Source organism: Macrobrachium rosenbergii, chromosome 12, assembly GCF_040412425.1.
Source record: "Macrobrachium rosenbergii isolate ZJJX-2024 chromosome 12, ASM4041242v1, whole genome shotgun sequence".
Lineage (NCBI taxonomy): Eukaryota > Metazoa > Arthropoda > Malacostraca > Decapoda > Palaemonidae > Macrobrachium > Macrobrachium rosenbergii.
In genome coordinates this window covers 27,147,184-27,169,035 of record NC_089752.1, presented here as the reverse complement: position 1 = coordinate 27,169,035, position 21,852 = coordinate 27,147,184, and the positions used below count along the sequence as shown (strand labels likewise).

Genomic DNA, 21,852 nt, shown 5'->3' with positions numbered 1-21,852 from the left:
AGAGGCTGGACTCTACCATATTTCTCTATTTATTAGCAATTTAATCACCAGTGTGCAAAATTTCTGGTCTCATGGCTGTGGTTTGATTTTCAAGAAATATTTAGATTATGCATAACTGATTTTGCTTTAAATAAGTTTTCTTCCTTTTCAGCCCAGACCTTTTGCACTGGAACAGACACGCCCACTTCTTCGTCAGCTGTCTCATGAAGATTTCTCAGAGATACTACTACCAGCAGCCAAAAAATTCTTGTTAAGAAATCCAGAGGTCATCCTGTGTGCTGTATCCCATTTGTGTTCTGGACTTAATCTTGACCTTAGTAAATATGTAACTGAAATTATCAAGACTCTTGCAAGTAAGTATTAACACTTTTTAACCTCACAAATAAGTATTGGTTAGTAGCTCTTGCGAAAAAAGGCGCTAAAAGAGTTAATTTTAGGTAAATAAGATTAAAGATAATTTTATGCTTGAATTAAGCTACCAATTTTTGTACCATCAAGTTTACAAAATTTTTACTTATGTATCATTTTGAATATTTTGTGATTTTCTGGAGGTCTGATGTGGAAATCTTTTGCAAATTAAAAAGTAGATAAGATTTATAAGCCTTAAGAATTTTTAAAGGACATTGTTTGGGGTCTTTAGAGAGAACATTGAGGTCATTACTGCTTACATCATTGTAGGGCCAACTGGTATCCTCCTTTCATAAGCAAGTTCTCTTTCATATGTTATGACTTTTGTTTCTGATTAGTCAGAAGTAGCCTAACTGACTATGGTTAGGTTCTATTATGGGCTGCTGGCTGTGGATGTAGGTAGTACATGGTGTGACTGTTGATATTTCTTTCATGTGGATTGATTAAGCCATTAGCCCATGGGAGATTGTTTCTAACTATATCTATTTCTTTCACCTTTGACATTCATAATTTTGTTGGGTTCATGTTGGAACTGATGCAAAATCATTGTACAAGGGTAGAAAGCAGCAAGACTTCATCAATGGTAGAGTAGGTTTTTGTTGTTTTATATACAAGGTCTAAAATTTTTTAACCTTGACAGATCTTCCAAGATTTTAAGTTCTTCAATTATTTGCTATCTGGTAGATATGGCACTGTTGTTATATGGATTGAAGATGAATATCCCCTTTTTTGAAGGGGCATGGGACACTCCAATAGGTACACAAAGTACTCCTACCTGTATAGAAATGAGGAAATTGTCAAAGTTGATTACTAAATGGTAATTCACATGATTCTATTGAAAACTGTCATTCACAGAGTTGCTTCTTCACAATGAGGTCCATTGTCTTATTAGATTACCATAGGCATGACATTTCCATGAATAATGATATGAAAGTCCTTCTCTATTCTCACATGTGGAAGGACATAGTGGCCTGGTAGAATAGGTGGTGTTGATGCCCTTCTCCCTTTTCTTAAGTCTGGTGTTCTTAGTGTATATACCACCCTTCCAGGGACTTTCTAATATGACAATTGATATCCTTATAAGAAGAACCATTGTTGACCTACACCTGCACTGCCTTTTTAATTGTAAGTGAATGCATGCCAGGTGGTGGGGTGGAAGAGAGCACTACTGATTTAAAACTAAATCATACTAGCAAAGTACTTTTCAAGATTCAGATCTTTTAGATACAGGCTGGCATTGGTTTCTTTTGAAAAGAATTGTATTGAATTTGTAGCAGAAGTCAAGTTTACATCTAGGAAAAATAGAGAATCCTCAACACATCTCTCATAGGTGAAGTACTTGATGGAGGATCCTTTGAAGGATTCTAAGGTGGGTTAGAGTTCTGCTTCATCCTTCTTTGAAAATGTGGCAATCTTACACCATCAAATTGTATGTACATAATGCCAATGGTCCTTGGAAGGGGCCCTTCATTTTACAAATTTCAGCAGTTTGCTCAGGGTGTGCGCAGGGCCCCATCATTTTTCATATTTCCAGCAGTTTGTTTAGGGCTCGTCTCTGTATACCCTGTTGAGGATCATCTGCATGATTTCATGGTCAGGGTCCTTGGCTTCAATATCCTTAGAAGCAATGAGATTATTTTAGGGAATTTCCTTAACCTTCTGTAGGAACTGGGCTGATGACTGGAGTCAGAAGTGATCTGGGACATACACTGAGGATCCTGTTAAGGGTCTTGGCAGAGCAATTGGTAGGGATAGGGATGTGGCTAATTGTGGAACATAAATGGTTACTTTGCTTGCTTGTGGGTCTGTAGCACAGTGCCAAGATTCAAATAGTCTTAAAAGTATTGGAGAAGTATATATTACAATATAAATCTACCCTTAATTCCACTAATGAAGTCTTGCTGCTTCATAGCCTTATACAGAAATTTGACATTGACGCCATGAGGTTGGAGGTTTCCATTTTCATTTTTTCAATTTCTTATACGTTTTTATCATTTACAGTACTGTATATTTTAAAGCACGAACTTTATTTTTACTGTCACTTAATCCTGTGCCCTGAATATTCTGCAGTTGAAGTATGAAGAGTTGCCTGGCAATTGTTTCCTTGGTTACATTTCTTCTCTTGAGAGAAAGTCTCATCTCAGTAGTGTTTGTCGAGGACGACTTTCCTCCACGAACTAGCTTGCTTTTCTTGCTGCCTGTTTTTTGGACTGCTTATGTAGTAGCACTGTACCTACAAGGGATATTCAGAAGCAGCAGAGGAATTTTTGGCAGGTGTTCAGCTTCTGTCTCTTGACCTTGATAGAACCAGCCTGCTCCAGTACTACTCAAGGAGCTTCCGTTGTCTGATATTGTTTTTACTAAGTAACCAACATTGTGTCGTGTACTGCCAGGTACCTTTTCTTTCCTCCACCAATAGATTCCATCAATACTCTGATAAGGAAGAGGATCACACAAGCCATATGAAACTTCTTAGTTAGCAGCCAGATTTTCAATGTTTCCATTGTAATCTGGAGATGTTACAACATCACATATGGAGATTATTTATCCTGCAAGGCCTCAGAAGTAGAGGATTTTTTTAGCAGAAGCATCCAGAGTTATAGCTCTTTCTAAGCCTTGCAGAATTTAAGTGCACAACTTCTACCTAGCAAAGAGCCATCAGTTTTGTGGGTGGTGTGGTGAAAGGTTTGTTAATCAAGTTGGTGCTTCTATTCACTTTGTAGTCCATTTTCTTTTCACTCCTGAGGCATCAGTCTTTGCAATTAAGGGATATGTCTGATCTTTCATATCTTGAGCTTTGTGGACTAGGACTGCATATGAGCCTTGTAGTGGATCTAAGAAGACTCAACACTTTGTTGGGGAGTTACCGTATTAAATGTCTAAGCCTTCTAACTGGGTCTTATTGCTGGTATTGAAAAGCCTCACTAAGCCCCATTGATTTCTCATTGCTAACAGTCAGTACTACAGAAAATGAGACATTTTGTTTGCTGGGAACCTGTGGATCCATGAGGCACATTTGTGCAATTGCCACTACTCTTCTGTTTATTAAACATAAGTGTGTAGTGTTTGAGGGCATTCCAAGATTGTTAATGCAGGCTTTATGGAAGTGAGGGCATTGTTTGAAAGATAAGTTTTGTTGGAATAAAGTAAAATTTGGGTGATTTTTAAATGTTAATGATTAGTTTTTGATGCAATGGACAATGTGCTATGTAATCAGAATTCATTCCCTTGCATTTACTTTTTTGTATTTGATTTAGATTGATTTTTGTTTTCTGAATGTAACAAAATTCTCTTCATTTGGTCTTTCATGTCTCTGATTTCGATTGTTGAGGAAAGAATGTTCTTTTACAGGTCCACTACATGCAAAGGAGGACCAAGTGCGTGATGATACTGTTGAGGTGTGTCGCCAGCTTGCCAAACAGTGTAGTGATGCCTCTGCAATAGACACATTTATTAAACTTCTCTTTGACGTATTTTTTGGGTCTGATGGAAAGCTCACTGTAACTACACATAAGATGTCTGTTTTGCAGGTAATAGAGTATTTTGATTCATTTTTATTTTACAGTATGAATCATAGGGGGAGATGGTGAAAATGTCTAAAAGGTGAAAGAATGGAATGGAGAGAAGAGCAGCTGAAACAGAACAAAGCTTATTCTTACGATCTTACTACCTTGAGATCAACAGGTTCGATATACAAACAAGCTGTAATGACTGATGAAAGGTGGCAAACAAAGGAGGAAGGAGCAAAACAAAACCAAAAAAGTGACCTTAATATTAATTTATTTACAAAATTTACAAGTGAGCACAGGTTCTGGGTGGCGAAAACACATAAAATAATCGTTAACATAACTTAAAACAAGCAAATGAATCAAAACTTTTAAACAAGTCAATAGACAAATCAATAAACAATTTAACCCTTTCCTATCTGTTTAGTTATCACATCACTGAGGGTACATGAGTCCCAATGTGTCTGGGAGCGCTCGATAGTGCGAAAAAATAATTATTTCGAAAATTCAGCAAAAATAGAAATTTTATGCCAACAACGTTCATTTTGCTGTCCTTTTTTTCTAAATGTTTATATTTTATGGTGGAATAGTCAGAATAAGAGTCCCAGCCCTCTAAATACAAAAAAATGTGAGTTATTTAATGAAAAAAAAAAAAATTTTTTTTACTTATTTTTATATTTTCGTTCGTAACCCAAAAACTATGAAAGTCAGACGAATTAATTATTTTTTATGAGAAAGCTAACAAAATTCCCTAAATATTGACATATAAAATAGTGGAAAACGAGCAAGTCCAGTTGGTGAAAAAATTGATAGAAAAGAGGGTGAGAAACAGAGCGCTCTGCCCGGCCTATGGTGAGAATTATCGCTACAAAAAAATCTTTTTTGAAGAGCCCTATCTCGGTTATTTTTCATAGAAATTACTTTGTAAATATACGAAAATGTAGAGGAAAAGTTGAAGAATAAAGGGAGAGTTAAGAAATATGGCTTTGGTAATGGCAACAGTATCATTTTGACGTTATAAGCTGATCAACGAAAAAAAAAGTTACCGTTGTCAGCATTATTGTTCGTAGCTCAAAAACTATAACAGTTAGGCGAATGAATTATTTTTTATGAGAAAGCCAACAAAATTCTCTAAATATCGACATATAAAATAATGAAAAACGAATAAGTCCAGTTGGTGAAAAATTGATAGAAAATAGGGTAAGAAACAGAGCGCACTGCCCTGCATACGGTGAGAATTATCGCTAGACATTTTTTTTTTGAAGAGCCCTAGCTCGGATATTTTTCATAGAAATTACTTTGTAAATATACAAAAATGTAGAGGAAAGGTTGAAAAATAAAGGGAGAGTCAAGAAAAATGGCTTTGGTAACGGCAACAGTTTCATTTTGACGTTATAAGCTGTTCGAAACGAAAAAAAATGTTACCGTTGTCAACATATCGTTCGTAGCTCAAAAGCTATAACGGTTAGGCGAATGAATTATTTTTTATGAGAAAGCCAACAAAATTCTCTAAATATCGATATATATAATAATGAAAAATGAGATTTAGAGCCCTGCCTAAAATCCAGACGTCTCTTATGTGATGCACTAACACGTTTTCTGCTAGTTTTACCTTAAAAACTTTGCGAAAGCATGTTGGAAACTGTTCTCGATTGACGTCACTGTATGTAAACAGCCACACGTGTTTACCCAACCTCGTACGCATGGTCTCTGACAGAAGTGTGGCCTGACAGGCCTGCATGGGTGGGATCAGCTGATGTCATTGTGAGAATTTTACTACGCCAGGGATTTGCGCATGCACAGTAGAGGAACTAAAAAATTTATAGAAAAAGAGGGTGCGAAACAGAGTGTTTCCAATAATGTAATTCTACATTTTATAAAAAAAAATGTAAGATACGAGAGAGAAGCGTGGGTAGGATCAGCTGATTTCATTGTGAGAAATTTACTATGCCAGGGATTTGCGCATGCGCAGTATAGGAACTCCTTGGCTGGCGTATTGATGCCTGAGTTACACGGTCCAAGGTATGCTTTAGCCTATGGAAACCATCAACTGTCCGAAAATAAAAAAAATTTTACCCCTACCACATGTACGAAAAATGTCGGTAAATTTTACGTAACATTACGTCAGTCAGAAAAGAAGGGGGGTAGGGTGACATTGTGTAATATTACGTCAATTGGACAGGAAAGTGTTAAGAGCAACATCACACAAAAACTAAACACACCAGTATCATCATAAATATAAAAAACAGACAGCTCAGTAAAATAACACTAGAGCAGCATAATAACAGTAATACATGACTGGTATAATAAACGACACAATGGAGGAGCATAATAACAATCAGTAAAATAAATGAGAAACTCAAAATAGTCAGCATAATAATAATAAAAGCAACAATAAATAAACAGAAACAAAAACAGGCAGCATAATACATAACTAAATTAACACCGTAGTGGCGTAACAGTGATGCATAAAGCAAACGGGAACACTTCCTCAAACAATGAGGACTACAGTCCAATGCCGGACGACCAAGACAGAGCCGACACGACAACCATCTCGTCGTTATGGCAGTACTGGCGGCCTCCTTCAGTACCGGATGCCCACGACAGAGTTGAAATAACAACCATCACATCCAGTGGTATTCTCCGCTGTTCTGCTGCCGAGACTCTGATTCTCAGGTACGAATACCTGCTGCTGCTACCCCAACTGCTGACTCGCTGCTGCCCTGGACCACCGGTCGTTCCGCCCTCCAGAACCTGACTGACAAAGTGTGACGCCATCCAACACACGTCAACTCGCCAGCAAGAAAAACAAACACAAACAAAGGAGGCAACAACCCACCGAGGGAACAATCGGCAAACGATTGTTCCTAACACTTATAAAAGCTAGGAAGGAAGCAAAGGAAAAAGTACAATCAGGAAAGTGACCAATTGGTTGGTGTGGGAAAGTTTTTTTAGGGGGAAGTGAAGTCTGTAGTGTGTATTGAAGGAAACAGATGGTGTCACAAGAGTTGCTCAGGTTTACAAAATATACATGGCTGTAGAAAGACCAGCAAACCTCAGAGAGAGGGAACAGGTGAATACCTTGACGTGATGGTAGTTCAGGCAGAAAGAGCACAGGGCTAGGAAGAGTTGAGAGAACTCATTTTACATCCAGCTCCATAAAGGAAAGAGCTGATAAAAATGCACTCATCATCATGATGAATTTTACTGTACAATATTTGCAAATTCCTTAAAATCTTGCAACGTGTTCTCAGTAACTAATTTTCATCAACTTTATGTCAAGTTTCCCTTTATGGGGTTGAAATTAGAATTAATTTTCTTCTGTATTTTCCAAGCAGGAAAGTTACCACTTGAAAATACCTTATGTAGCACACTGTAGGTGGCATTGAAGTCTCTCTTCAGCCATGCAGTTGCATTGCTTAAACTTTTGCTTTTCATGTGTATCCTTTTGTCTCTTCCCTTTTAACTATCCAACTTCATTAACTTTATTTTTTCAGTGTTCACTTCTCAGTTCTAAACAGATCTTTTGGGCAAGCCCTGTAAAAGTTTAGAAATGTGACTTAGTGGTTTCTTTGAACTCCCGTAAATTATTATTTTAACTTATGGGCAGTCGGCCACCAATTTTGCATTTACAGTATGTTCTCCCCAGATATATACATCTAATTGAATTTTCATCAGAAACTGTTTGAACTAGTGGCAAAACAACATGTAACTTCTTTATCCTTCATTGCATATTCACTTACAGTGCTTCATTTACCACAATGTATATTGTTTTACCTTGTCCTTAACACATTTTATGCACAATTCATTTATGTAGTTGGATTAATGTAACATTTGTGTTAAGTTACCATGTTTGATGACTTTTTTTTTCAGGGTATTGAAGCTGTGAGTGAACACAGTGTTACAGGTAGTAGTGCATATGGGTTGTCTGTCACTGTAGTTGAGAAGATGGTTAAAGTTCTGGAGACAGAGAGCCATGAGGGCTCTCTTATTCAAGCTCTCTCTGCTCTTACAGCGTGGTCAGCAAAATTTACAAATGACATCCCCCAAAAACTTTTAGACTTCATTCCTGTGAGTAATAATGCAAAGTGGCATAGTCTTTTTAGATCTAAGTTTATTGTAAATTAGTTTGTATTGTGTTACTATGCAGTTTTATAGTCACCTGAGAGAGAAAGATTATTCTGTAAACTGATTATTATTTAAACTGATAATGATGGTAACCTTCTCTCTCCTTGAAAATGTACAGTACAGTTTAAAAGATATCTTTTTTCATAAAAACAGATATTTTTTTATGCAAACCTCTCATACATACATAGGCCACTGTCATGGTCTTTAAAATTTCCAAACACAGCAGTCTTTTGTCTAGTAGTAGTAGTAGCAGTAGTAGTAGTAGTAGTAGTAGTAGTAGTATTAGTAGTAGTAGTAGTAGTAGTAGTAGTAGTAGTAGTACAGCAGGTAACTATCTCACTTTTTGTGTAGTCTGGAATGTTAGTTTCAAGGAGAGTGGAACTGGAAGGAGGGAACTTGTTATATGAGTGGTGTTTCAAGGAGAGTGGAACTGGAAGGAAGGAACTTGTTATATGTGTGGTGGTTCTAATGAAAAGATGAATTTTCCATTGAACAATTACCCTTATTATACAGCATACTCATTACCCAAATCACAAATATAGAAGGGAAGTCTGAGCTGGTTAATGCCCCAGAATGTGGTTTTTGATAAGCAGGATCCATGGAGAGATTTTAGAGACAAATAGATAACAGACCCAAGTCTATGGACAGTATAAGGGATCAAACAAAGGAGGAAGAGTCCCCATATGTCTAAAATGAGTTGCTTGTATGATTAAATGTCAAGTGACTTAGGAGGAAACTTACCATATATGTGAAATGTTATTAGTAACCCAGAAGACTAAGATTCTAAGAACTTCATAAACAAAGTGCTGGCTGACAATTGGTACTTGAGCCTGATTCCAATTGAATCTTGTCCTCTTGGATGGAATACTTTGTCCCATTGGAGGTCGTGGTCAGCAGTGCCTCTACCAGACAGTTAGCTAGCTGTGGCCTTGAACAGTGTCTTGGAAGATCTTTGATAGTGGTAGGATCACTGTCACTTCAAGTTTGGAGTTTTTGGCCCTCTCACCACAGAGCTCCTGATTGGTATGGAAACCAGGTCAACGTTTAAGTTCTGGGGTACACCTACTATCGGCCAGGTAACAGGAACTTGGATATTGCTGGAAAGGAAATAGTAAATCAACTTCCTTGAGAGGCCATCTTCTTGACCTCCAAGTATTCACATATCTGGGCCAAGAAAGGTCCAAGGTGTGATGACTGGCAACATGATGGTAGCATACTTTTAGAATCAGATTGGCACAAAGTCTGAGACACTGTATCATATGGCAGTGGACATCATATGCCCGAAGGATTAGACTTATTTAACGTGGCTAAGAACCAACTGGTCACTTAGCAACGGAACCTACAGCTTATTGTGGAATCCGAACCACATTATAGCGGGAAATGAATTTCTATCACTAGAAATAAATTCCTCTAACTCTTCACTAGCCGGCCGGGTCTAGCGAGAAGCAAACATAGCAGACATGGTACTAAGGTTTGTCACAGGGAGGCACAACATAGCAACACAGTCAGTCTGGGAAAGCAAGTTCTTCAATTAGAATGATTGCTTCATCTGTAGGTCTGAACATCCAGAGATATGGGACATGCCATCAGTGGATCTGTTTGTAATGAGTCTTAACTGTAAACTGACAAGGTGCTGCTGGACCAAGCAGCCTGGAAATTAGACACAGTTGTGCATTCCTATGATGACTTGAATGGGCATGCTTTCAAGTCATTTAGACTTCTTCAGGCAGGTGACACAGATCGTAGTGTCCAGAAATATGAGGATTAAACTTATTGCTCTTCTTTGCCTGTGGCAGTAATGGTTCACAAATATACTGTCCATTGATGGACAGTCTCAGGAGGTTCCTAGCTGGGAAGGAGATACCATTGCAAGCTCAAGATGTTGCAGCTGCTTATCTGTGAGTTATACAGCAAGTCTCATAGGTAAAGGATTTTTGGAAGAGTCAGCCAAATTCAGTGCAGGAATTTGCAGTTTTTCCCTTGAACCTTCAATAGACCAAAGGGGGATCAGTTCATTAATTAATGCTGGGAAATGGTCATCAGTTTAGTTACATCATGTATTCCTTTGATTAAAGGTTTTCTTTATTTGCTAATCTCTGATTCCATGAGGTCACCTAATCCCTCTAATTCGAATCTCTCCTTGGCCCTGAAGGCTTACTAAGCCTCCATACAGGTAATTGCAAGGAACCTTAGTACTGGATCCAATATTGAAGATTGTTAATTTCTGGCAATTGCATCTTCAAGATGGACCGGGAACTCTCCTTTCTTTCCAGGAGTCTCATGCAGTAGTGTCTAGATGGTGCAGTTCAGTTGCACCCTAACTACATAGCCAAAGCCCAAACTTCAGTCAGCCAAGGCTATTGCACAGCACTATTGACTATCCCTTTTCATGTTTCATTTTTGACTGATGAGGAGAATTTTGTAGGTCAAGTGAGGGCAATTCATCATTATGTACAGAGAAACTGAGATTCTAGAAGTGATGTCTAGACTAATTAACTCTACTAGGTAGTATATATAAAAAACAGGTCATGAGGAACACGGTTTCCTTCTGGCAAAGGCTAGTAAAATTCAGAGCTTTCAGTGATGCGGCAGATGGCAAAAAGGAACAGGTAAATTTTCTGATTATTTAAATCAGAGCCTAATATACTTCACTTGCTTTTACCTATGTACAGTATTAATCTGTATTTACTAAATTCGTACTAGAGAGAACTCAAAAATAGGTGGGTGGGTTTCTCTTGAGACCAGTAGTTGCCAGTAGCCAAGATTTACCTTCAAGGCAAAATGTTCTTCCTCTTCCTGGTGATCTCTTCTCATCAACCATTCATAGCATCATATAGATTTAGACCTTGGGTTATTAGTGTATGTCTTTCTTGAATGGTAATTGTTTAAGACCGTGAATTTCAGCAGTATAAATGACGGATGGCTTTGTATGGAAAACTTGTTTAGTTTTAAAAACTAAGTGTATCAACATTCTGATATTGGAAGTTTCCAACTTCCGTTCTCAACTACCACTCTGTTGGTTGTGAGTTCGAATCTCCGAGCGGCCAGTGAAGAACAAGAGGAATTTGTTTCTGGTGATAGAAATTCATTTCTCGCTATAATGTGGTTCGGATTCCACAATAAGCTGTAGGTCCCGTTGCTAGGTAACCAATTGGTTCTTAGCCACATAAAAATAAATCTAATCCTTCGGGCCAGCCCTAGGAGAGCTGTTAATCAGCTCAGTGGTCTGGTTAAACTAAGATATACTTTTGGAAGTTTCCAAGAAATGTACTATAGATTTAATTTAACAAATTGTTAATGAAGAACCAAAGGTAATGCAGAAGTAAAGACCTGTTAGGTAAGTGTTTAAAAGATGAAAAAAATGTTGACTATAATTTTGTAAATGTAACAATAGGCAAAATCTCATGGTGAAAGTATTTAACCAGGTAATCAAGTATGTGAGTGTTTAATTAGAGATATATAGTAGAAAGTCCAGAAGTTAGAACTTTTCAAGAGGTAGGGTCTGAATGAAACTGAATGGTAAGAAAAGGTCACTGTTGAACCATGAAAGATAACATATTTGAATGTCACGGGGCTCACTTTAAAAGTCTAGGGAAAATAACAGTCTTATTGAAGGACAAGTGCATAATAGAGAAATTTAACAGAGCCAGTCTAACTAGGGTAAATTACATATGCAGGTAAGGTTAAGACCTCAGAAAACAATATTTTAACCCGCTTCTTGGTACCCACTTTAGGTTTACTTGTATTCATAAGGTATTTTAATGCTCTTATTTTCTTTGTACATTTCACTTTTGTAGATTGTATTAAAAATTGTAATGTTTCTTATTACTTTATTCTTTCTACTTCACCTTTATATATTTACCTTAGTTTTCTTTGATTGAATGTGGTTTGAGTTCCACAGTGATTAAAAGATTATGTTTGGGAAAGATCCATTGTTCCATTTGAGTAAAATCATAGTTCATAACAGGAGGTGAGTGATAATGCCATTATTAGAATTTCAGGTGTAACCTTTTTATTGGCAGTGATAATATTTTCATGAAAATGTTTTATATTCATGAAAGTAGTGTGAATTTTTCCAGACATGTTTTTTCATAGTTAATGTACTCTACAATAAGTATATAACCAACAGAGTTTAAAGGACAAGAATATATTACATTGTAATATTACATTTCTTAAAAAAAAAAAGATGAAAAAGGAAGAACCAAAAATAAAGAGTAAGAAGAATAACTTGTTGAAGAAAAACGATATAGAATAGAAGATATGAAACCTTCACTAGAACAACAGCGTATCTGCCTTCAATAAGTAAAGATAAAAATGCAGTTGAATAACTGGCAGTTTTCAAAGTCTTTTCTCTATAAATATATAGCTAGGATGTAATATTTTTCTTAAATAAAGCTCAGTGTGTCTACACCTGAGTTAGGATTAACTTAACATAATCAACCTGACCTAACCTAACCAGATTTCCAATGATATGCATAACTCTTAATCCAAAAAATCATGCGGATATGCTGTCGTTTTTGTGGAGTTCTCTTATGAGGACAGCATTAAAGGAGCAAAATTTTTAATTCAAAATAAGCTTACCAAGGGATTCAGATATGAGTTGACACAAAATTTTGAAGGCAATAATGAAATGAAGGTTTAAATGCCATTACACATACATGTAGACCTGTATTATGACTGGGTTATGGGCTACATTGTGTAAAAGGGGATACCTGAACTATTAAATTAACGAACTATTCTTGTTTGGTCATTTCAGAAAGGTATGTCTTTGAAGACATCGACTACTGCTGTTAGAGCAGCCTATGTCCGTTGTCTACAGGGCTGCATTACCCCATCCAATGCCCACAAAGCTGCTGCTTTAATTCCAAGTCTTCTTAGTAGTGTAGAGAAAGCCTTGACCCAAAGTACACAGGTAGGTACTAAGGCCATTTAATTTTTGCCCATAGATGTAGGCACAGATGACAAAAGTGGAGTTGGAGCTTTAATTGCTTACAATATTGGCTGAAACAAACTGGTAATTAAAATTAAAATTTTTTAGAGTATGAAGAATTTCAGAGGCCAGTAATATGTAAACAGTTTTGTTAGTTTCATGATTATGAAAAGTTTATATTTTGGATGTTTTACTTTTTAAGCTTTTTGGGAGGAATAATTGCTCATATGGCTTAAAAACCTAGGTTTCTTCATCTTATTAATTGCCTGAATGCGTCACAAGTTTCTAGCTGGGTCTCTGACCTGCTTCCACCTCATCTGTGTATCAGATGCCAGATGCTGCAGATTCCTGGCATATATGATTTTTGATTGTTTTTAAACTGGTTTCCAGCTGGCACCAGAAGATTTATCCTAATATTAAGACCTCAGGGTTGTTAGCTATGAAAAATACAAATTATTTAAAAATTTGTCATTTTATATTAGTCCCTTCAAATCTTGATTGGAATATGAGTCCCCCATATGGTTACTTCATCTTACGTCTCCCATCTTGATAAGGTATTATCCAAAGACAGCTCATATGAAGCTAAGTGATGTGAGGTACAGATTAAACATGAAACATTTATATTAATGTAAAGAGTGTTATTTTTTGTTTTCATTTATTACATGTGCGGTACCTTAACCCCTTGTGGACTGGTATTATACATATATGTTTACTTACAGCTTTGGGGTGGATTCCAGGTAACTTACAAATACAGTCGACCCTAGTTAAGACAGACTAATAATGGGGCCCGGGTGTCCGTCTTAGCCAATAGTCCGGTTTAACTGGCGATATATATATATACCTGCAAATATACTGTATTTCATTATTTTACAGTATGAATAATAAACCAATGCAGAAACGTTTGAAAAAAGTTCATGGTAAAAGGTGAAAAGTGAAGAATAAAACATGATAAAAATGATAGAATTCAGCCGCATATGTAGATGTCCTGGCTGAGACATGAATGTATAATTGTTAAGTAAACAGAAGTAGTAGTAGTCTAAAATGAAAAGTAAAATAATGAAATTTAGATTACAGGTACACAATCCTTTACCTGAAATCCTCGGGGCCAGATGTGTTTCGGTTTTTAGAACTCTTTGGATTTGAACTGTGGGCTCAGGAGCATAATCAAACATCATTATTACAGCAAAAACCTTTTTTTTTTTTGCCTTTTTCATGTTTTTTCATTTTAGTTATTTATTCATTATACTTTATTATTATTTATATTAATATACTGTTAAGTGAATGTGAGATACTTAAGATCATCAATAATAAAATAGTGGGACAATTAAGAACAAATGTTCACTAACACATTTTGTCTTCCGTAAAAACATTTCGTAAAACGCAAAAACGTACATGATCAAAGTAATTGTAATTCAACTTGTTAATGTTAACAGTAAGTAAGAGTATAAAATACATTTCATCATATCGATGTTGGAGAGGGTTCTTTTTTTATTGTTACTAAAGTCGTCAGTGAAAGTTTTTCTAGCCTAACCCTTTCCAAAAATGCTACAATTATGCCATCCACCCACCTGTTCACGTTGTTCTTCTTTTATAATATAATCCAGCTCATGACTACAAAAACCAAAAACAGACTTACAACCCAAAATTAACAACCTAACCATCAGAGAGCAGTCTCTACTGCACTACATTCTATTCAACACTCCTGCCTACATTTGTTTACATTTTGCTCCCTCCCGCCATTTTGGTCCTAAGACGTCACTTCCCATGATGTCACAACAAGAACAGATACTCTTAAAGATAAGGAATGCTGTGCTGTGAAAAAATCTTGTAAAATTTAACGTGCTTTTTATACATTTTGTAATGCCCATGCCATTTCACTAATGCAGAAAAAATAAAAATTAAATGATACTGACTAACTTATAAAACTAACATATAATCATTCATCAGCTTGCAGTCTTAAGTCTGAGGACGGTCCAGGAATAGGATTTGCAAGTGATGATCATCACCACGACAGACTGTTGTGGGAGTTTTCATACATTATATTAAAGTTAAAATTATTGTTGAATTCATGTTTTCATGAAGAAATAATTATATAAAGCAAATTATTGAGTAATTTTTGCCATCAGCAGTCAAATAATCACAATCCTGGCAACGTTCAAACTTGGTGCCGTCACGACATATGTCTATAAATAGAACATAAGTAGAAGGCTGTCATTGGCTAACAGATCTCCATGGCAACCAGCCAGCCAAACAGGTTTTAGCTGTATTCTGTCTGAGAAAGAACTTTTGCTCAGAGAAGCTGATGATGATATAAGTGCGTGTTTTGAATACAATATGTAGTTTTTAATAGTGTATGTATTTTACTGATTACATAAAGAGTAGAATGAATTCCTTCTTATTACTTTGAGTGCAAAATGTTGGTTCAGAGATTCTTCAGTAACAAAATTCTTCTCTCTCTCTCTCTCTCTCTCTCTCTCTCTCTCTCTCTCTCTCTCTCTCTCTCTCTCTCTCTCTCTCTCTCTCTCTCGCGCCATGTAAACATAAGTATTGTTCTGTAACTCAGCTTTTGTCTTCGTAAAGAGTGCCTTGGTCATGTCTTTTTTCACATAAAAAACATACAAGGCATCGTACTGTAGCTACCAGTCAGGCAGCAGATAGGTAAAACTGTTGATGCTCAGTGATTGACTACAATACTTTCTACCCTTCCAGACAATAGCGTTTCTTAATGCCAGTATGTGCTATGCGCAAGTTAAATTGGTTACAAGTTAAAAACACTTCAGTTTAGTACAGTGTAAATACAGAACAGTATATATAAAATAAAAATATAAATGAAAAAATTTTTTATTTACCTTTGGTAAATAAAAAGGAAAATGGTATGCGACGAGTGGAGGAACAGTAGCTATCTTAAATCATGGACGAACATTACACATTTTAAATCGGCTGACCCTCTTCGGTGTTCATCTTATCCGATATCCGGATTAATGGGTCCGATTTAACGAGGGTCGACTGTATGTTCAAGATTTCGCGCCACGGGAAAAGTGATCAGATCACTTCCATGGGCTGTAAAAGGAGAGAGAGAGAGAGAGATCAGTTTGCCTTGAGATGTCATAGGGGAATGTTGTCCAAAATTTCCATCCAATGATGTCTTGTAAATACTTGACAATAAATATACTCAGAATTTGTTACTGATTTTAGTTCATATCTCTTATGATATTGTGTGAGCTGTAATTATAATTTTACAAAATAAAATTTAAAAAATATTAGAAAAAATACACTTATAACTTGGTAAAATTAGTATATTTTTACGACTGTCTTTTGGAAAAGAAGCCTTGCACAGGGTTGGAAATGCAGTAAATACCTCAGTCTTACATGATTCAAGTTGCATGAATTCACAGACACACGGACTTTTCATTGGAGCCTAACTAATTGTCATACGAGGTTTTTTCAGACACGCGACATTTGCGAATCCTTGAGAAACCCTGCAAAAGTGTTTGTTTATATTTTTATGCAATTTATAAGATTTCAAGCTTTTATGTATAAAATAAATAACATTAAATAATAAAAACAATAATTCTCTCTCTCTCTGGTTTGATTGCTCTCTCTCTCTCTCTCTCTCTCTCTCTCTCTCTCTCTCTCTCTCTCTCTCTCTCTCTCTCTCTCTCTCTCTTTCTTTTACTGAGATGATAAAATTTTATGGTTACATGTATATGTTTATTTGTTTTGTATGATGAATAAATGATTTACATAATAGTAAGTAATTTTCAAATATAAGTTTAAATAATAATAATAATTAGATAACTGTAATCACAAATTTATACATTTCTATAGTAAAATGTGATATTTTAAACAAACAAACATCTTTCCCAATCTTTTGTGAAACTTTTGAAGTGAGGGGTGAGAGCAAAGTTGTCAATTGTTGTCCACAGCGTGTCAAAGGATTTCTACGTACTCTCTCTCTCTCTCTCTCTCTCTCTCTCTCTCTCTCTCTCTCTCTCTCTCTCTCTCTCTCTCTTTTTTTCCTTTTTCCTTCATAAATCATGAATTTCCATCTTTTGATATCTAAAGTAAGAAAAACTCTCTCTCTCTCTCTCTCTCTCTCTCTCTCTCTCTCTCTCTCTCTCTCTCTCTCTCTCTCTCTCTCTCTCTCTCCTTCCTTGTAATAATTCATAAATAATTTAACTTGATATTTTAAATAAGGGCAATCTCTCTCTCTCTCTCTAGTTTGTAGTTAGCACTCACACATTTTTACAACTTCTCTGTACTTTTTTAACCTGTACAGTAGATAGTCTAAATTGATCTTTTTACCTGTACCTCCTACAAACTGTAAATGTGCTATGGCAGATACGTTCCAAAACATTGAGACACAATAACTAAGAGTTGTATTAGTTCAAATAAAAAATACTTTTTGTTCATGAAAAAGCATTTCAGAACAAAGAGAAAGAGATGCAGAATAAAGATGTTCTTAAAAACGAGGTTGAGAAGACTTCTTAAAATAGATTGGTCGGAAGGGGAGAGAATGAAATTCTCTTCCAAATCTATTTTCATGTCAGCCATTTATTTCTTTTTTTAAGGGTAATGTATTAAGCTAACTTTAAAATGAAATTACAGTAACTTGAATATCATTTAAAAGTTAGCTTAATATTTTGGGAGCATGATTAGGGTCATATTTAGTGTTTAAACTCTAGAAATAAGCATTTATTAGCATTTTTATAGACCATGCCAAACTTGAGTGAAAATTCACCTTGCGTGAGGGTTTCTGGAACCTAACCTCGTGTAAGTTCGGGGTATGACTGTATCCACTTTCAGTTTCCCCTTGAAGGTACAGAAAATTTTTTTTCTTATACCATGTGCATATGCATATCTTCCTCTTTCCATTGATAAGTGTTTTTTTTTTTTTTTTAATTGGCCATCCTTAAATTTAGCCCAGACTGTGAGGGTTAAAAAAAGACTGTTTCTGAAGGAGGGAACACTCCGTGTCAGTTTATTGTGTGGAAGTCATAAAGGGAAGTCATGTCTCATAACCACAAACGCATGAATCAGTGTGAAGATAACGATGCACAGTACTCTTTTTCAATTATGTTAACCTGCTGTATTGTAAAATTTGAGTATGCAGCAGTGGTTTTTAATAGTGGAAAATTTGTTTGTCTAATATTTTATTAATGTAAAACATTATTTAGTCAGGTGGCTGTTGTATAAATAAAAAATGTGGAAGTTAAAATGTCATTGAATTATTAAGAGGTTTTTTCATGTATTTCTTGTTAGTGTTGCTCATGTAGCATAACTTGTTCATCATCAGTTTACTCTGAAAAGAAAGTAAAACTTCTGCTCTCATGCTTGTTTGTACTAATTTACTTGGCCAACTTGTCATTGCCATTAAAGGTTAATTATACCAAGGCGTGATATTTATTGAAGATTAGCAGCAAACATACTGGAATTAGAAAATTTAGGATTAATGGGTTTACAGTAAATTGTAGTTTATCTTAATTATGTGGATGTAAAAATGTTGTGTTTTATTAGTAATGAGGAATGAGAAATGTACTAAATTCCATTAATTCTTAAGTTACTGGTGTACTTGCATAACACAAAAATGATCGAAAATAAGGTACATTATTACTTGGGATGAAATTTGGTTAGTGCAGCTTGGTGTAGATTTTGCTAATGCATTAATAATATGTTTTTCTAATGTCAGATTCCAATGTTGATGGAAGCTTTGACATCCTCTGTGTTGCTTTTAAAACTTGGTTCAGCAGATGTCTCTCTAGAAGAAAAAGTTGCTCCAGTGTGGAACACAGCTCTTGATCTTCAGAAAGGACATTTCACTGGAGACAAGTTTTTCACACAGTCATCAGAAGATGGTAAGGGATTTTTAAAATTTTACCTTTGTGATTAACTGCCCCATGATGATTTTTTATATAAGTACTCCTTTATGCCAAGTGCTGTGGTAAAATGGTAACTTGGTTCAGATTTGTATTCCCATTTTTCAATTTTTCTTATTTTTTTACTCTAGATCACAGCTAGCAATGATTCTTAGTTAACTTTCCAATCATTCTTTGCCCAAGAAATTTATTATAAATTTTGGTGAAGCCAAGAAATCAATGTCAGCATGGTGCTCAAGTATGACTAGCTCTTGGGATTAGGATGTTTTTGTGTACTGAAGTGGAAAAAGTGATTGTATGCATAATAAGTAAAGAGTAATGTGGTGGAGAATAGTTTCTAGTTTATAGTAGCAGATTTGTATAACGTGAAAAACTGTTAATTGTTAAGTCAGATCAAATTTTGGTTTAAATTTGTTTTATAAATTTCATCAATACTAGATAAATTAGACAGTGAGATTTATGAAAATTGGTTTCAACATGTAACTGTTGTTTTTCAGGTTTGTTACAGTTAGTAACTTGGTCTGAGCTACTCTTATCACAGCATGCAGGACGATTAGGTAACGAAGCCTCTAGTGTACAACAAGCATTGGTTTGGTGTCTTGTATGTCCACATTCCAAAGTTAGAATAGCAGCTCAGGCATCAGCTAAGAAACTTGTGTCTTCGTTAGGTGGAGCAAAACTGGCATCTGAGATGCTGACATCCTTGGCAAATATGATGCAGTTATGCAAAGTTCAAGTGAGTAGCAATTCATGTTTGGTAGTTGCTGTTGTATGTTTAAATTTCAAAAGGCATTATATCACACTGACACTCCAGCTTATTGGATTTCATTAATTATTAGGTCAGGGATTATGTTAATTGTTGGGATATGTCCAGGTCCTCTAAAAAAAAATTTCACACATGACTGGATAATCCAATATGCATGCTAGACATAGCAGAAGCACAACTGATACTTGAGCAGAAGCCCAACTGATTACTGCTTGTCTTACCATGCAATGACTATTTTGTTTCCCAGGTAACTGACATATCATGCTCAACTCTGTACCTTTCTCCCCCCCACTTTAACATTTAACATGTTTGTCTGCTTCATAAAGAGCCTGCACTTCATATCAAAATATGATCTGTTAGCCTAGTGTAATTTGCTGAGCAAGTCTAGTGTAAGTGTGTTTGTGCAGTATTTTTTGGATATGTTTTTGTTGTGGTACATTTTTAATTTCGTATGAATGAATCTGTAATCAAACTGTGGCCAAATTTTTGTTTAATAAATGATAACATGATCATTTATATGAAGATTTAATTTTTTCACTTTTAGACTTTATAAAGGGAGTAAACTGTCAGATATGTGTTTGGGCAAAATTATTGACGAAATGTCTGCGTTCATGTGTGAGATCTCAATAGCTGTTCTTTTACAGCGAAGGTGATGATGTAACGTGTGTGTGTGTAAAGCAGGTAAATTGCAGTCATGTAGGTAAATTTATATATGTCACTTGAAGAAAGAGGAATGGAGAATAAATCATGTTATGTTACAGCACAAAATTAGAGAACATTTTTCAAGGGAAAATTTTTTTTTTATCAACAGTTTGATATAATTACCTTATTTTCAAAATATCTTCAAGAGTTATGCCTAAACCATTATATATAATGCTAATATATTTGAATAAATATGTTCTCATGTATTTATTTAGTCAGAAGCAAGCTGACTTATGATGATTGTCTTCTTCACTTCAGATAAAGTTGATTTACTTAATTTGGGTTTATGTAGAATATTTTTGTAATTTTGGAGATATTAATTATCAAATGTAAATTACTTAGAAGTTTGGTAACCAAATTATGAGAAGGTAGCCAACAGTAAATGAAAAATGTTCATAAATTATTATACAGTACAGTATAAAAGTAAATTGCAATGAATGAATATAAGTAATGTTTCTTCTGTGCATTATGCAAAAATGGTTTTTTATTGTGAAGATAATGTTCAGTAGTTGGATAAGGAGGCAAAATACAGATTGTCATCTTGGTGTAAACCCTGACAGAAAACCGATGATCAAGATGGCGGGGGTGGAAGTGGGGTAGGAGAGCTGAGCCCTGCTGGGGTGGCTCAAGCTCTCATTGTCATTTGTTCACCCAGCAACATTGACCAGCATCAGAAGGAGAATTTGGCTGTGCAAGCACTGCATTGTGCTTTCCATCCGTCATTAGGTGAGATGTAGTTTTTACTGTAATTCGTAAATATGAATGCAAAAGTATATTGATACACTTCTATCTTCTTTTTTGTATTAGTGTATTAAGAATAATTAGGCAGTATTAGTCTTATTATTGTTGTGCAGTGAATCATAATTTGTTATTATTTATTACTCTTTCTTTTACTTTTATCGTTTTTGGAAGTTTATGAGAGACTTGTAGTTATTGTTTATTTTTTCAGTCATACCTGTACTTTTCTCTTCTGAAAAATGATGAGGGACTTGTAGCTTATTATCATTTGTAACTAATTCCTAGGTGATTTATTGTCACTACAATAATAATGGTGATTTGCAAAATAATGTTGTAGGGTCTGTACTTCTCAGCTTAATCTGTAGTTAGTGACACTTTTTTAATAAGCCAACTGTTCCTAACTCTCGCTGAATGGTTCATTTCATAATCTATATTGGCAGTTGTTTTGGGGGTTGATGCTCTCAACTGATTCCAACCCTCCTTGTTTACCAGGTTTGGGAAAGATAAAAAATATAATTGTACTTATGAATATTAATGTATGGCCATAAACAAGTAACCTGAGGGCAAGTCCATTCCCCAAGGCAAATTTCTCTCACACATTCACTTATTTTATATGAAACATAACTCTGTGAGGCTTCATAAACCAAATTCTTGAAAATCAGTGGTGTTTCTTCACAAATTTGCCTCCACCACATTTTTATTTTCAGAAGCCAAGTCAAATGAAATCTCTGATGCCTGTGAAAAATCTCTGAATTTCCTCGTTTTGTTCTCAGGATGTACTTAACTGTAATGATTTAT

At 35.5% G+C, this 21,852-nt stretch overlaps 1 protein-coding gene across 1 annotated transcript in view; it reads left to right on the top strand.

The window, feature by feature from the left end:
* Positions 1-21,852, top strand: part of LOC136843979 (stalled ribosome sensor GCN1) — a 194,685-nt gene that overhangs the window by 43,828 nt on the left and 129,005 nt on the right. The window contains exons 6-12 of the mRNA XM_067112996.1: positions 152-353; positions 3,760-3,938; positions 7,788-7,985; positions 12,799-12,954; positions 18,662-18,827; positions 19,346-19,584; positions 20,877-21,042. Of these exons, the coding sequence (XP_066969097.1) occupies positions 152-353; positions 3,760-3,938; positions 7,788-7,985; positions 12,799-12,954; positions 18,662-18,827; positions 19,346-19,584; positions 20,877-21,042 (1,306 nt within the window). The remainder of the gene's footprint in view (positions 1-151; positions 354-3,759; positions 3,939-7,787; positions 7,986-12,798; positions 12,955-18,661; positions 18,828-19,345; positions 19,585-20,876; positions 21,043-21,852) is intronic.